Source organism: Panthera pardus, unplaced genomic scaffold (assembly GCF_024362965.1).
Source record: "Panthera pardus isolate Hobbes unplaced genomic scaffold, ASM2436296v1 HiC_scaffold_17, whole genome shotgun sequence".
Classification (NCBI taxonomy): Eukaryota; Metazoa; Chordata; class Mammalia; order Carnivora; family Felidae; genus Panthera; species Panthera pardus.
This window is the reverse complement of record NW_026526732.1, coordinates 73,421,972-73,440,096: the sequence shown is the minus strand read 5'-3', so window position 1 is coordinate 73,440,096 and position 18,125 is coordinate 73,421,972. Positions and strand designations below refer to the sequence as shown.

Sequence of the window (18,125 nt, the reverse complement as noted above, 5' to 3'; positions counted from 1 at the left end):
CACCACAGAGACTATAAGCTGAGCCATAAAATAAGTCCGAATAAATTTCAAATGACTGAAATCATACAATGTTTTATAAGCCTGAGTATGACGGAATTAAAAGTCAATTTTAAAAGAACATATAAAATCCTTATTTTCGAAGTTAAGAAGTGCACTCCTAAATGTTGCATAAGCCAAATAAGAAACCACGAAGATATTACAAAATATTTCTGACTAAACAATAATGAAAATACAAATACTAAAATGTATAGGGTGCAGCTAAAATAGTGCTTAGAGCAAAATTTATAATTCTAAATGCTTACATTGTTGGTGAAAAAAAGTTTTAAACTAATTTTCTTAGCTTCTACATTAAGAGACTAGAAAAAGAAGAGTGAGTTAAACCAAGGTAAGGAAAGGAAGGAAATAATAAATATAAAGGCTAAAAGTAATTAAAGAATAGATAATAGAGAAAACCAAGTCATTCAGAAGCTGATTCTTTGTAAAGATTAATACAATTGAAAAATCCTTACCTAGATTGATCAAACCAATAGCAAGAATGAAAGAATATCACAAAGATATTACAGGCATTAAAAGAACATGAAAGGAATATTATGACTAACCTTATGACTATGAATTTGACAACTAAGATTAAATTCTTAGTTAATTAAACTAAGATTAAATGGAAAAATTCCTTAAAGGATATGTTACCAAAAGTGATACAAGAATAAACAGAAATCCCACAAAGCCCAATATATGGTGTTTTGGTGTTGCTGTTTATGGGTTTTTTTTATTTGAGTAAAGAATTTGTACTTAAAAATCTCCCACAAGGAAAACTCAAGTTCCAAAGAGATCCACAAGTACATTCCATCAAATATTCACAAAAGAAATGACATTGATATTTCTCAAAACCCTTCAGAAAAATTTTTAAACTCATTTTTTAAAAGACAGCATAGCCTTGATACCAAAACTCACAAATTAATACAAGAAAAGAAATTTTCAGACAAATATCACTCCTTAACATAAATGTAAAACTCCTTAACAAAAAATAGCAAATCAAAGTCAGCAATAGATGTTTTTTTAAAAAACAATACATCGAAACTAATTATGATGTTTTTCCAAGACTTGGAAGTTTTTCCAAGACCGCAAGATTGTTTTAACATCCAAAAATCAATTACTGTGATTCACCACATTAACAGAATAAAGAAATCACAAAACCATCTCAGTAGTTGAAAAGATACATTTGATTAAATTAAATGCCCACTTATTATAAAAACTATCAGCAATTTAGGAATAGAAGAAAATTTCCTCAAACTAATAAAAGGGATCTAAGAAAAACTTGTAGTTAATATATTAATGATAAATGATGAACATTTCCCCCATGTATATTGGGAAGAAGATAAGAATGTCTGTCCTTACCACTTCTAATCAGCATTTTTTAAAGGACTATTTATTTATTTATTTAGAGACAGCACACAAGCAGGGAAGGGGGCAGAGTGAGAGAAAGAGAATTTTTTTTTATTTATTTAGTGTTTAATTTACATCCAAGTTAGTTAGCATATGGTGCGACAATGATTTCAGGAATATATTCCTTAATGTCCCTTATCCATTTATACCATCGCCCCTCCCAAAATCCTTCCAGTAACCCTCTGTTTATTCTTAAATATTTAAGAGTCTTTTATGTTTTGTCCCCCTCCCTGTTTTATATTCTTTTTACTTCCCTTCCCTTATGTTCATCTGTTTTGTATCTTAAAGTCCTCATATGAGTGACGTCACATATTTGTCTTGAGAGAAAGAGAATCTTTTTTTTAATTTTTTTTTTTTTACTGTTTATTTATTTTTGAGAGAGAGAGGCCGAGTGTGAGTAAGGGAGGGAGGGCAGAGAGAGAGAGAGGGAGACACAGAATCTGAAACAGGTTCCAGGCTCTGTGCTGTCAGCACAGAGCCCAAATGTGGGGCTCGAACCCACAAACCATGAGATCATGAACCGAGCCAAAGTCAGATGCTTAATGGACTAAGCCACCCAGGCAGCCTGACAGAAAGAGAATCTTAAGCAGGCTCCACACTCAACATACAGCCCAATAGTATGGGGCTCAATCCCAAGACCCTGGAATCATGACCTGAGCCAAAATCTAAAAAGAGTTAGATGCTCAACTGACTGAGCCAAACAGGCACCCCCTATTCAGCATTTCACTGTAGTACTAGTCAGTATAACATGGCAAGACAAAGAAATAAAAGAAATAAAACTGTCTCTGTTTGCAAATGAAATGATTGTTTTCACAGAAAGATCATAAGAATCTACAAAATATCTACTAGGATTGATAAGAGTATTTAACAAGATCACAGATTGAAAATCAATATCCAGAAATCCACTGTATTTCCCTATGCAAAAAATAAAAATGGAAATTGAAATACAAGTACCATTTACAAAAACATCAAAAATATTATAATGCATAGGGATATTTCTCTTTTTGCTACTTGATTATTAGTTTATAGAAATGCTACCAATTTATACACCCTTAGGTTTATTGCAGCATTATTTATAATAGCCAACATATAGAAGCAACCCAAGTGTCCACTGACACACAAATACATAAAAAGATGTTTCATAGATACAGATAAATAGATAGATATAGATACAGATATAGATATACACAATGGAATATTATGCAGCAATAAAAAGGTTGAGTTTTGTTTTGTTTGCCATTTGTGACAACATGGATAGACCTAGAGGGTATTATGCTAAGTAAAATGAGTCAGACTGAGAAAGACAAATACCATATGATTTCACTCATATGTGGAATCTTAAAAACAAAACAAATGATTAAACAAACAAAAAGGACAATCAGACCTATAATACAGAGAACAAACTGATGATTTCCAAAGGAACGGTGGGTGTGTGGGATAGGTAAAATGGGTGAATGGGTGAGAGATATAAGATTCCAGTTACAAAAGAAATAAGTCATAGGAATAAAAGGCATAACATAAGGAATACAGTCAATGATGTTGTAACAGCAGTGTGTAGTGACAAATGATAGCTACACTTGTGGTGAGCATAGCATAACATATAAACTTGTCAAATCACTACACTGTACACCTGAAACTAATGTAACGTGTGTCAACTATACTCAAATTTAAAAATTAAATAAAAAATACAGGCCTCTCCCTGCCTCTCTCTCTCTCTCTCCCTCAAAAATGAATAAATAAATAAACAAACATTTAAAAAAAAAAGAATAGAGTGACACATACAGTTGACTGATTTTTGACAAAGACACCAAAGCATTTCAATTGGGGAAATAAAGTCTTTCCTACAAAAGTTGCTGAAATAACCAGATACCCATATTGGGAAAAAAGATAAACCTTAACACTTACCTCATATCCAAATGCTAAAATGTATTCAAGATAGATCATGAACTGTTGATTTACAAATTCAGGAATTTCTCAGTTGAAATCTGAAATTGGCCCCTGAATGGAGGGCAAGCAGAGTCTAAGAGACAGACCACTCCAGATTGGTAGGCGGCAGGTTTAATAGGAAAGGAAAATTACACAGGAGGCTTGTCTGCCCATGAGAAGAGTAGACCTCCACACCCATCCTCCAGAATCTTTATATAGAAGTCTTACCTGGGTTCAGTAATGCATTCCATCCAGACAGTCTCATCTACAAATTGTTCTCTCAAGGCTGCATCCTTCAAAACGGTTCCCACTATGGGAATGGGTAGGATGAGCACACATTCCAAGGATAGGGGAAGGTAGGTGGTGAGATGCCTCTGGTTGTCTGGATCCAGCTTACAAGTCAATCAGTGGTCATGTCCCCTGATGACCTCTTCCCACATGAAAGCTAAAGATTTTAATCTTCTAGAAGAAAATACAGAAAAACATTTTTGTGAACTTGAAGTCATTTCTTTGACACAGGAAGCTCTAATCATAAAGAAAAAATAGAGAACTTAGACTTCATCAAAATTAAAATCTTCTCATCAAAAGAGATCATTAAAAAACATAAAAGCAAAGCTAGAGTAGAAGAAAATGTTCACAAAACATTCTTCTGACAAAAGACTTGTGTCCAGAATATATAAACATCTCCTAAAACTCTATGTATTGTTTTGTTTGATTTTTACAATGATAGTATTTTCCTGTTATTATGAATATAATAACCTCATAATAATCACATATCATGTCTCAATCACAATTTACATAAACAAGAAAAAAAACAATGAACTCCACAATCCAGTATCTCCTGGGCACCTTCCTTTGCTCTCATTGAAGAACAAACCGAGAAACTACTATGTACCCCTTTCTTTCCTATAACAGGCCAAGGAGAAGCTTTATGAAGGCTGAGGAAGTGAATTTAAAACAATTAGAGAGATAAAATTAGTAATATGAGGGCAAGCAGCTACTCCCAAAATTTGAAAAAAAAAAAAAAAAAGAAATTAGCACCCATTGAAGATTTTTTTCTTTTTTTATTGAAGTATAGTTGACGTGCTATTCAACATTAGTTTCAGGTATACAACATAGTGATTCAACATTTATATATATTATTAAGTGGTCACCATGGTAAGTCTCATTACCATCTATCACTATACATAGTTACTACAATATTATTGACTATATTCCTTAATGCTGCACTTCATATCCCATGACTTACTCATTTTATTATTGGAAGTTTATACCTCTTAATCCCCTGCACCTACTTCATCCTCCCATTCTCCTCCCCTCTGGCAACCACCAGTTTGTTCTCTGTAGTAGAGTGTGTTTTGTGTTGTTCTGTGTGTTTTATTTCTTAGATCCTACATTAGAGATTTTTAAAATTTAATTATTTGAAGAAATTAGGGCAAAATGAAAATAACCAAAGAAGAGATGAAAGAATATTTATGGTAAATCATAAAGAGTTGTTGAAAACTGGGGTGCCTGGGTGGCTCAGTTGGTTAAGCCTCCCACTTTGGCTCAGGTCATGATCTCATGGTTGGTGGGTTCAAGCCCTGCGTCGGGCTCTGTGCTGACAGCTCGGAGCCTGGAGCCTGCTTTCGATTCTGTGTCTACCTCTCTCTGTCTGCCCCTCCCCCGCCAGCGCTCTGTCTCTGTCTCTCTCTCAAAAACAAATGAACATTAAAAAAAATTTTTTTTGAAAAAGAGTTGTTGAAAACCAAGACTATGTAAGATGGTGAAATTAAAAGTAAGTGTGCTAGGGGCGCCTGGGTGGCTCAGTCAGTTAAGCATATGACTTCGGCTCAGGTCATGATCTCACAGTCTGTGAGTTCAAGCCCCACATCAGGATCTGTGCTGACAGCTCACAGCCTGGAGCCTGCTTCGGATTCTGTGTTTCCATCTCTCTCTGCCCCTCCCCTTCTCATGCTCTGTCTCTGTCTCTCTCAAAAATAAATAAACATTAAAAAATTAAATTAAAAAATAAGTGTGCTAGAGGTACATGGGTGGCTCATTTAGTTGCGCATCCAACTCTTGATTTCAACTCAGGTCATGATCCCAGGGTCATGGGATCAAGTCCTGCATTGGGCTCCAAGCTGAGCATGGAGCCTTCTTAAGATTCTCTCTCTCCTCTGCCCCCTCCCCTCCTCACAGCTCTCTCTCTTGCTCTCTCAAATAAATAAATTAATTAATTAATTAAATAAAATAAAAATTAATTAATTAATTAAATTTAATCTAAAAATGAGTGTGCTCATGACCTATCCCTGGTGTTCTGCCACTGGGGTAGTATACTAAATCAGAGGCTCTGAAGCATCTCAGTAAATGAAAGCAGTATACCCCGACCCATTTGGTTTACAGTGATTCTCCCTATTTGTAATTTCAATGAAAAACTATTTAAATATGGCTTTGGACTGCACTGGTATTTTCCATGTCATAATCAGAACAGAAACTAAATTTTATAAACCTCCCCCCATTAACTCCTGATAGGATATGTCCATTTTTAGCTGTGATTATTGCAGTTAATTTTCCATCCCAGTGGACTAATGCAAGCTTGGTGTATTGATATTAGTGTTTGGATTGTTCTGCAGCATGTGTTTTGAGTTAAGTGTTACATAGTTCCTCCTCTCCTACTATGTTAAAGGCAAAAGAGACTTAAATTTTGGGGGGCTATTTAACAAGCATTGTTCTAATTAGAAATCATACTACCTCTAGAAAAAATTTTAAAAAAAGAAAAAAGAAAAAAAAAAAGAAATCATACTACCTCCTAAGGAATTGCTAGTGATTATAAAACCATGTGCTATTTCCTTAACAAGGTAAAGGAACCAAGACAATTGAAGTTGGATCATTTCCTGAGTATGGCTATATCTTTTTCCCTTTCATGATCCCCAATGTAATCCCTGAAATTCCTCAGAGAATTCTACCTACCTGGTGCCCCCACCCCACTGACTCCCTGCCTATTCCATCACTGCTTTCCTCCTTCCTCTTTTACATTTCACTCACTCCAGAAATGCTCTCTGCCCCAATATAAAGTATATTGGGTGTAGCAGCAAAGAAAACTGTAAACAGTCCAGTTTAAAAAGACAATCTCTCATCCTAAAAAGAAAACAACCTTGACCCCACATCTCCCCCCATAGCTACCTTATTTCTCTGTTCCCCTTTTCAAAGGCAAAACTCTTGAAATACTTGTTCTTATCCAATCCTCTATTTCCTTCCTTCCCATTCTTTCTTTTTTTTTTTTTTTTTTTTTCCCCCATTCTTTCTTAAAACTACCACATCCAGACTTTCATCTCCACCACTGCACCAAATGGGTCCTGTCAAGGTCATCAGTGTCATCCACATTGCCCAGCCCAATGATCAAGTCCTCGTCACCCACCACCTGTCAGCAGCACTTACACAGCTGATTGCTCTTCATGCACTTTCTTCACTTGGTCTTGGGATTATCTCCATCATCCTCCTCCACCTCAACAGCTGTTCTCTGTTTCACTGGTTCCTCCTTTCCTTCCTGACCTTTGATTAGTGAAAAGCTCCAAGGTGCAGTTCTCAGACTTGTTCAATCTGTAATTGCTCCCATGTCATCCCACCCAGTGATTCGAAAGACTGCGTTCCACATGGTGTTATGGAACAAACTTTAAGATAGATGTTAAATGAAAAAAAGATAAAAGATGGAAAGCTGGATGTGTGCAGGAATTTGGAGTGACTGACAACCCAAGGATACAACACTCAACTCCTATTCTGAAAGGCCTGGGCACAAAATAAACCAGGGAGTCACATTAAAGAGCTGACAATATAGCCTCAACCAGTAATGTTTTTGCTAATTTAACTGGAGGCAGCTAAAAAGATGAATCAGGCATACATCCCACCCTCCAGAATGTATAGTCTTCTGGGGGGGGGAATGAAAAATAAATAGTGACAAAATAAGGAAGAAAATGATGTCACTGGAGAAATGACAGGATGTATGGAAGCTCAGATAAATAGACTAGCTTTTAATTTTTTTTAACGTTTATTTATTTACTTTGAGAGAGACAGAGAGAGCAGGGAGGGGCAGAGAGAGAGAGTCAGGGGAGGAATCCCAGTCAGAGTCTCTGCTGTCAGCAGAGCCCAATGCGGGGCTCAAACTCACGAATCCTGAGACCATGACCTGAACTGAAATCAAGGGGTAACTGACTGAGTCACCCAGGTGCCCCTAGAGCAGCTTTTAAAAGCTTGATAAAGCTGAATTATTTGATTTTTGTTTTACTTGATACTTTGAAAATAACATTTCCTAATTATCTCTATTATCAAACTAAAACTTCTGAAGTTTTCTGTCTCTTCTCCATGCTACTCTCCAAACTCTCAATCTTCCGATCAGAATGGAAAAGCCTTTTTATTTAGAACTGCTCTCCCAACAAACCTCAAGAACTCAAGAAAAACATAACTTAGGATTAATTTTTGCAGAAAAAAAAAAGAACTTTCCTTCATTTAAAGAGAAAGGGGTTGGACAGAGAAATAAACACGTGGGACACAGGGGGAAATGTAGTGAGGTTGCCCCAAGCTGATGATGGCTCAGCAACAACCCGGGTCTCCCTGATTCCAAAGCCCATATACTTTCAATGCTACAGCGTGTCTTAGATATAAATGTAAGTTTAAACTGATTATAAAAGAAGGGTAAATAACCAGTGGAGACGAAAACATTTAATTTACAAAAAGGAGGGGATTGTTGGCAGAACAAGTCCCATGGAAGAACTAGAGAAACATACGAATTTCAAAAAAGGGTACATCCACAGAAATGCTGTAGAAGCATAATGACAACAGAGAGGCAGAATGAATCTCATTTCACTGCAGAAAAATAAAGACTGTCTTAAAAACAACTGCCCCATTTTTGGTCTTTAGTGAAATCATTTTCTTTTACTTTCCATATCTGAAGAATAGATGGTAACTATCTCCCCGTCTCCTTGGGTTTTGCCCAATGGGCAGAAGCAATTAAATCCAGAGCCAGAGAGATCTCACCATGGCTGGAGATTTTTATTCCTGCCCCCTGACTTCCAGTCCCCATTCCACCCGAAGACTCCTACATACTCCACTCTCCATTTTACACATGCCTCACCTGTTCCTGTCCTCATTCTTTGCTAACATCATTGTGCCTGTTAAGCCTAATCCATATCAATCCATGTCCCTTCCCTTCTTAAAACCACAAAAATGTCAGTTTTCTTTGAAGTTTTCCTAGACCGAATCCCACAGAGACAAATTAGAGATTTGATTGGCATTCTGACCAGCAGCCATTGGCTGTGAATATTCCTATGTAGATTTTGATTGTCTTGTTTTCATGAGTATACATTTATATTTGAGGTCACAGGAGTTCCCCCTTATCCCAGGAGATATATTCCAAGACTTCCAGTAAATGCCTGAAACTGCAGGTAGTACCAAATTCTGTGTGTACTATGTTTTTTCCTATATTCACGTACCTATGATAAAGTTTAATTTATCACTTAGGTTTAGTAAAGATTAACAATAACTAATAGACAATAGAACAATTATAACAATATACTATAATAACAGTTAATGTGGGGCACCTGGGCGGCTCAGTCGGTTAAGCGTCTGACTTCAGCTCAGGTCATCATCTCACAGCTTGCGAGTTCCAGCCCCAAATCGGGCTCTTTGCTGACAGCTCCGAACCTGGAGCCCGCTTCAGATTCTGTGTCACGCTCTCTCTCTCTCTGCCCCTCCCCCACTCATGCTCTGTCTCTCAAAAATAAATACACATTTTTAAAAAAATTTTTTTAATTATGTGAATATGGTCTCTCAAAATACCTTACTGTGCTGTACTCACCTTTCTTGTGATGATGTGACATAAAATGCCTACGTGATGAGATGAAGTGAGGTGGATGACGCAGCCATTGTGACGTATTGTTAGGCTACTACTGACCTTCTGCTGATTCGTCAGAAAGGATCCTTGGCTTGCAGACCATGGTAACTGAAAGTGCGGAAGCGAAACTACAGATAAGGCGGACTCTTGTACTTTTTTAAAATTCCTTACAATTATGCATTCAATAAATGTCAGTATCTCAGTGATTGCCCAGCTTAATCACAGCTATCCAGGAGACAGACAGATCATAGATGGTAGGTAGGTAGGTTGATCAATTGATCAACTAATAGATAGATATTAAAAGAACACAAATGTTAACCAAAACTAAACACATTTTTTAATGTACATTTCTTTGACCTTGATGATAATGCTGTTTCGCTGTCAATTTACCATATTACTCTGAGAACAATTTGCCATAAACATCAAAGTAGTGTTATATGCTTTTTTTCTCTCTTTTCTCCAAAGAAATGCACAGTGGGATAGTAAAATGTCAGAAATAATTAGACAAAATTGCACAATTCCATTGTGACATTAAAATATCTTTGGAGTTCAAATTTGTTATGGAACTTTAAAACTGGTTTGAAATCTGCTTATTATAAACAATATAATTTTTTCTTTAATGTCCCTGAATTTCTGAAATATGATACAACGTGAATGTATGTTTCCAAATGTAAACAACAAAAAAAAACCCTTTTACATATAAATGTTACATATATATTAATAAATATAAATAAGAAAGTAATTCAGGTGGCAAGATAGACTTTAAAGTTGGTAATGTTTTCATGAGAAAGAGTTTGGGAACTTAACTTTTTAAGAAATATCTTTTTGGTAGCTATACTTGTGGTTAGCACAGCATAAGGAATAAACTTGTGAATCACTATGTTGTACACCTGAAATTAATGTAACATTGTGTGTCAATTATAATTTTTAAAAGGTATCTTTTGAAGAATAAAAATAAACTTCACACCCAGAGATAAAAAAGGAAATTATATCAAAAATATGTGTAAAGAATTTACGAATACTGAAATATTATGTTTTCCAGAGGGAAAAAAATATGATTTTTCACTCATTAACCAGTAGCATACTATTTTCCAGGAACCCTCCATTCAGAAGAAATGCTGTGGTGCTTCCTTTTACCCCATACAAAATGGAACATAAGAAACTACAAAGCTGAACAAACTACAATCTTCTTATAAATGAGAGGCACTGAAGTCTGAGCAGTTTCCAGCTGAGGGAAAATAACCAACAGCTTCTCCACAGTGTAGATCAAAACAGGGAAAACATGAATATCACTAACTGTACCACAGAAGCCAGTGTGGCTGTGAGACCCAAGACCGTCACTGAGAAGATGCTCATTTCCATGACTCTGGTGACCATCACCACCCTGACCATGTTGCTGAATTTGGCCGTGATCATGGCCATCTGTACCACCAAGAAGCTCCACCAGCCTGCCAACTACCTGATCTGTTCTCTGGCCGTGACAGACCTCCTGGTGGCAGTGCTCGTCATGCCCCTGAGCATCATGTACATTGCCATGGACAGCTGGAAACTAGGGTACTTCATCTGTGAGGTGTGGCTGAGTGTGGACATGACCTGCTGCACCTGCTCCATCCTCCATCTCTGTGTAATTGCCCTGGACAGGTACTGGGCCATCACCAATGCTATTGAATATGCCAGGAAGAGGACGGCCAAGAGGGCTGGGCTGATGATCCTCACCGTCTGGACCATCTCCATCTTCATCTCCATGCCCCCTCTGTTCTGGAGGAGCCACCGCCAGCTGAGCCCACCCCCTAGTCAGTGCACAATCCAGCATGACCATGTCATCTACACCATTTACTCCACACTTGGGGCATTTTACATCCCCTTGACTTTGATACTTATTCTGTATTACCGTATTTATCATGCAGCCAAGAGCCTCTACCAGAAAAGAGGATCAAGCCGGCACTTAAGCAACAGAAGCACAGATAGCCAAAATTCTTTTGCGAGTTGTAAACTTACACAGACTTTCTGTGTGTCTGATCTCTCCACCTCAGACCCTACCACAGAGTTTGAGAAGATCCACACCTCTATCAGGATCCCTTCCTTCGACAATGATCTAGATCACCCTGGAGAACGGCAGCAAATCTCTAGCACCAGGGAGCGCAAGGCAGCACGAATCCTAGGACTGATTTTGGGTGCATTCATTTTGTCATGGCTGCCATTTTTCATCAAAGAGTTGATTGTAGGTCTGAGCATCTATACAGTGTCCTCTGAAGTGGCTGATTTTTTGACGTGGCTCGGTTATGTTAATTCTCTGATCAACCCTCTGCTCTACACAAGTTTTAATGAAGACTTTAAGCTGGCTTTTAAAAAGCTCATTAAGTGCCGAGAACATACTTAGATTGCAAAAAGCCAAAAAGCATCACTTTTACCAGCCTTGTGAGTGGACAAGGGTAAGGGGTGCAACTTATCAATTTGTGAACATAATTGGTTCAGGAAATTTTGTAAGGTAGTGTGGTCTTTTTGTTTGTTTTGTTCTGTTTTGTCTGAGGTTTGTTATTCGGTGTGCCGTTTTCTACCTCTGGTTTTATTGTGGTACATGATTTCAAATAAACATTATCATATAAAGACAGAAATTTCATAGAAATAATAATAAGGTGAAATAGTAACTACTTTTTTTAGCCATTTCAGTTAATCCTGCAATTAAAGAATGCCAAAATAAATCTTCATTTGCAGAATTTCTTATTACTTATAAATCAAATACCTGATAACTTGCCTTCGTGTGGCATTAAACCTGGGGTCATGGCTCCATATTTGTGCAAATTTTAGTGGGAACTGCATGACTCCATAAAGCATTTCTTAAAAAGTGATGTGCTGCCATCTGCTTGCAGACCTGAACCAAAGTCATTTACTGTGACTACATCCTTTTAGGTGCAAATAGTACAGCTGATGTATCCTTTTTAGTTCATGATTAAATACACTTCCTCATTCTCTAAAGAGAACCTGGAATGAATCCTCTGCTTTCCTGGGTCTTTAACTATGAACATGAAACATAAACAAATACAAAATAACCTAAATATACTTTGGTCCATGTGTTGCTATATTACCTGACAGGCACACTGGACTTCCTCCTATTTGGAGAAGTGTCGCCCTAAGCCTCGCACACACTCCCTCATGCTGACAGGATTCAGGTGGGAGTACAAGCAGTTTCACAGGGTGGAGTGATCAAATGAAGGAATTTATATTATCTGAAGAACCGTGTTGGAGAATGCTACTCATTAAATTACCAGTGTGCACTTGGAAAAACAAAAGTTGAACATCTGTGCTTACACCCATCAAGGAGATGAGTGTGAAATTGTGACCCCTGGAACCTCTGTGGCTTCCATGCCAGACTGCACCCTGGGGCCAGGAGGCTACAGATGGGACCTGAGGCCACACGTGCCTCTCCTTAGCTGGGGTGACTGCTCTAGTCACGAGGAGGAGCTTACCACTAAGTCACGAGTGATGACAGAAAGGAATGAAAGTTTGTAAATGCTTGTGCACTCTCAAGTCAGTGACTGTTCTACACCTCTGCTCCTCATCTCATCCACAGCTTCTCCTCATCTCTTCACCCTCCAAGGGTCATATCTCTTCTTGGTTTACAGAGAAGACCTGCATTTGCTCCCTCTCCACCTCCATGTTTTAGCCTTAAATCTAAGCTCTCTAACCTTTTCTGTAATCTTGCACCTCTCTCCTTTGCCCCCAACTTCTTTCCCCCATACCTCTCCTCCCTCACTTCCCCCCTCCCTACCTCCCATCCCTTCCTCTCCCCACTCTTCTTGAATCTCACCTTTTCATTTGCTCAAGTCTCTTGGACACTGGTGTACACTTCCTCTGACCCTGCTTCCCACTGAAGCTCCTGCTTTGTCTCTCTCCTGTCTCTCCCACCTGAGCTTCTCCACTCATCAATCCTTCATTCTGCTCCACCTCTCACCTTCCACTGACTTTCACATCCTTTGCCATCTGGGTGTGCCCTTCCTAGCTCTCCTGAAACACATCTCCCAGTAGGCAAATATAGTGGCCTTCCCTCTGTCCTCATCTGCTTCACAATCTGTCATCAGGTAAAACAGTTAAGGGGAGCCTGGGTGGCTCAGTCGGTTAAGCATTAGACTCTTGGTTTCGGCTCAGGTCGTGATCTCAAGTTTCGTGAGGTCGAGCCCCACATCGGGCTCTGCCCTGACAGCACAGAACCTGATTGGAATTCTCTCACTCCCTCTCCCTCTCTCTCCCTCTCTACCCCTCCCCTTCTCGCATGTGCGTGCTCACTCTCTCTCTCTCTCTCAAAACAAATAAATAAACATTAAAAAAAAAAAAACAGCTAAGCCTCCCTTTCTTGTTTAAGCCTGTGCTTTCCAGAATAATTTACTCCCCTGTTTCTCCAACCACCTCATTTTTTGTCTCCTTTCCTTTCTCCTGGAGCATTGTCCTCAGCTCTTACCTCCTGTGTCTCCATACTCAATCCTATCCCATCATTTTAACAATGAGGTCCATTCCTATGGCTCTTCAATTTGTGTCTTTAGTTCTGATCTCTGTGTTTCTCAAATTCCAGACCCATGAATTACATCCAGTGAACATCTCCCTATGAACTGTCTGTTGGTTCCTCAAACACAGCTTTTCTAAACTGAACTCAGGATCATTTTCCCACACTCAAACCTTCTCCTCCTTCCACCTTCCCTACCTCAGATAACAGGATTACCATGCTTTTTATCATTCATATTAGATAAATGTGATCCTCTCTCTTTGTGGCTTGTCTCTCACATCCAGATAGTCTTATGTGTTTACCTCTACAGAAATGTTTGAATATGATCCCTTCTTCTCCAATAATTTGGTTTCTTCACCCATTCCAAATCTTCTTATCTGATCTTACCTCTCAAGTCCTTCACCTGTCACTCTGTGGCCACATATCTGCACACCTATCAGATATATCTTCCTATGACAGTGGTCTATCAGAGACATCTTCCTAGGACAGTGGTCTATCAGAGACATCTTCCTAGAACAGTGGTCTATCAGAGACATCTTCCTAGAACAGTGGTTTTCAGAGGGGCAGTTCCCGACCAGCAGCATTAGCATCAGCCAGGAAGTTGTTAAAAATGCAAAGTCTAGGGCCCCATTGAAGACATACTGAATCAGAAATTCAGAGGGGGGTGGGGGGGCATCAACTTCCTCTTATAAGCCCTCCAGGAGATTCTGGTGCACACTAAAGTTTGAGAATCACTATCCCAGAGCATGCCATTGGTTTTTAATTACAGTATTTATAATCCTCTAATATTTCCCTATCAGTTTAAAGTAAAGATTCTTTTTTAAAAAATGAACATTTAAAATAAAAAATAAATAAGGATTCTTTAGTATAATGTTCAAGGCTCCTTCACTATGTGACCTTAATTTACCTTTCCAGAGTTAGGTCTCACCACTTCTTCTCACCCATCCCATACTCCAGCAAAGTCTGGATATTTTATGTGCTCTCTGAATTTCCTTAACAGTTGATCTCACTGCTTCAGAAACCTGACCCCATGGCTTTCCATTATTTCACCAATTCTTTATCATGCAACTCAAATGCAATCTCTTCTGTAAAGTCTTCCTGAGATCCTTCTTCCTTCTCTGTCACTATGAGAGTCCTCTCCCCCAGCTCTATGTTCCTTAGAACCCCATTTCTGTCACTATTATTATATGCATCCTATCTTATAGTGCATTTGTTTCTGTATTTCTGCTGTCTGCCCTAATATACTATGAGCTCCTTGAGGGCAGGAACTGTGTCTGTTTCATCTCTGTATCCCTAGGGACTGCTACAGTGTTTTACACACAGTGGGTACTCAATAAATGTCTGTTAATGTGAATGGGAGTATATCCCTAGAAGAGAATATGTAAATGTGCCATCTTCTCCCAGTGAGAAAACCAAAGTTCTTAATTCCCATGGTGCAATACTGACTTTATTTTTCCCCAAAACTTACCATACAACTTCCCAACTTTGTTCCAAAAAAATGCTAGAAAAAGCTTCCCTATGGAAAGAAAAAGAATTTCCCATTGAATAAATGAATAGACTTTATTCATTAAGATTCAGTCTAAGCTGCTTTCAAAGAAGAAACCTCCAAATATAGTAGTCCAAACAAGACAGTTTTTTTCTCTTTCATGTGACAGTCAGGAGGTAGGAGGGCAGCCCAGAGTGAGTAGGGGACTCTGCTCCACAACATTATCCAGGGACTCAGTTTTATTCTGTCCTGTGGTTCTGCACCACCCCCCCCCCCCCCACCACCACCACCATCCAGGTCTTATTCTCATCTGCATGGCCAGAGCTGACTCACCATCATATCAACATTCCAGTCCATAGGAAAGAAGAGAGAGAAGTAGAGAGGAATTTCCTTTTAAGGAAGTTATGTGGATCATGTAACTTCTGCTTATACTCCATTGGCAATTATTAGGTCACATGGCCACACCAAGTTGTAAAAGAGAATAGGAGAGTAAATCTCTAGCTGGGCAGCCATGTGCCTTGCTAAAATTGGGGACATTATAATAAGTGGAAGAAAGAGAGAATGACCACAAAGGGACAATGAACAGTCTACCCCAAAGGGATATTGGTTTCTGTACGTACGGCTCATATATTCCAGGCAAGTCAATTGGTTACGCAGCTAGTGGTGATCTATGTACAAGGATGTTGAGGTTTAAATCACGGGTTACTTGACTGAAATTGTGCATATGCTGAAAATCCAGTATTTATCATGCCTATATCTCTACTATCTAGAAATTATATGAGCAACCCTCTTGCTTTCCTATCATCAACCACATATCATCATTGAAAATTCTTGGCAATTATAAGCATTTTAAAATGTTAAGAGTCTAAGTAAATAAACAAAAAGAAGATGCATAAGTAATTTTTACTTACTCATTTTTACTAACTCATTTCAATTTACTAGATAAGTCCTAGTTAAATGCAATTCTCTCACACCTATCTTTGCCCTTAGCAAAGAAGAATCTGTATTTATTTCCTAGTATAATCAAACCTGTTGGGGAAAAAAAACTGCTGTTTGGTTTACTCATTTAACTAATAGTGCTAGCTGGTATTGACCACCATTGCCAGTTTCAATTAAAACTTGAGTGAAGTAATGGTACCTTCTGATATTGTCAGTTTTTCCAGTGTAAACAGCAAATTAAAAGTAAACCCCAGGGGGGGCGCCTGGGTGGCGCAGTCGGTTAAGCGTCCGACTTCAGCCAGGTCACGATCTCGCGGTCTGTGAGTTCGAGCCCCGCGTCAGGCTCTGGGCTGATGGCTCGGAGCCTGGAGCCTGTTTCCGATTCTGTGTCTCCCTCTCTCTCTGCCCCTCCCCCGTTCATGCTCTGTCTCTCTCTGTCCCAAAAATAAATAAAAAACGTTGAAAAAAAAAATTAAAAAAAAAAAAAAAAAAAAAGTAAACCCCAGGGGTGATATTTTGAACACTTCCATTAACAATAACTAATAAATTAGGACTTCCGGGTTTGTGTACCCAGTGAAAGAATTCTTGGATATAAGTCACTCCCTTGCAGACCTGGTAATTATCTGGTTATAACTGGTAGCAATAAGAATCCTTACGAGCATCGCTACCTCTATCTGCTTTGGATAACTGGATAGTTTCCTATACTTATGAATTTCAGCTTGCAAACTCTGACAGGCACGTAGAAGGGAAGTTCCAAAGTGAAGTTCAGCAACTGTTCTGGCTACCAACACAAAACATCCATTATCGTACTGATCTCAGACTAATGTGTGTTTGCTGTGTTTGCTTAGTTTTTAAGGTCTTCTATACGCAACAACTTTTAAGTCCTTATGTACAGTATTTGCAAATACAGTAAGAGGATCAGAAAAACTAGTGAAAAGAACCTTATGACTACAAAGGAAATACAAGTAAAGGCAATTTTTTCAATTAAAAGGGCTGAGAAAATGACTATCATTGCATAGGAAAATGGGATCAAATCTTGTTCAGCTTTCAAGGACCATCATATGCAATACGGGAAAAAGTACTGTGCCTCAATTATTGACTGTAATCAGCAGGAAAGTAGGAAAAGTGATTAATGTGATGGGAAAATGTCTGAGCACCACACAGTAGTTCTAAAAGTTGTTTCAGAGTGTGTGTGGGCATGTCTAGTTATCTCAATAGAGAACCCTAATGGTATTTTGCAGTAGGAGACAATGGAGGCTAAATCTTACAATTAAAAAAAGGGGGAGGGGGGAAAAGTCCCACTCAATAAAGAAGTACCACACCCAAAATACCAATATCATTACCTGCTAAGAAACACATAAGTACCAGCATTGACATAGGATGCTCAGAAACTGAATGTTAATTCAGGTGTTGGCTAGGGATTATTTGGGATTTTAGAAGACTTATCATGGTGAAAGTGCTGCTATGAACTTTTATTGCAAGTCATGGAGGGTTTCAGAGTTTCAAGACCAATTTGAATCTGTCTAATAGCAAAGTATGGGTCAGGCCAACAAATATAGACACCACATTGGTTAAAGAGTTTCCATTGACATTGGCAGAGATCATTAAGAAATGGGACACAATAAAGTACCTATCAGCGAGAAGGAGGTATTGGTACTTCAAAGGATTGACTCATATCCTTATTTGGTGGAAAGGCTTTCAAAGACCAAATATAGTCTCACCTAAGTCACTTCAGACTTAGAATTAAAAGAGACTCTCAGGAACCTGTCAGTAGAAGGAGGAGATATTTCAAAAGTTAGGAAGTATGACATTAGATGTTTCTGGAACCCTTAAACTATCCAAGGTCCCTCCTTTCTCCCCATAAACCTCACCCTGGAGAATATACAGCAAGCTTCAGCCTTGCCACAAAAATGGTCTGAAATTATTTCCTTCATAATAGAAAGGAATCAATCTGAAGAGAGAAT

General features: G+C 38.5%; 1 protein-coding gene across 1 annotated transcript in view; it reads left to right on the top strand.

Moving 5' to 3' along the window:
- HTR1E (5-hydroxytryptamine receptor 1E) overlaps nt 1–16,118 on the top strand; it is an 89,145-nt gene extending 73,027 nt beyond the window's left edge. Inside the window, exon 2 of the mRNA XM_019442796.2 lies at nt 10,334–16,118. Within this exon, the coding sequence (XP_019298341.1) occupies nt 10,521–11,618 (1,098 nt within the window). The 5' untranslated portion in view covers nt 10,334–10,520 and the 3' untranslated portion in view covers nt 11,619–16,118. The remainder of the gene's footprint in view (nt 1–10,333) is intronic.
- Nucleotides 16,119–18,125: the final 2,007 nt, after the last annotated feature.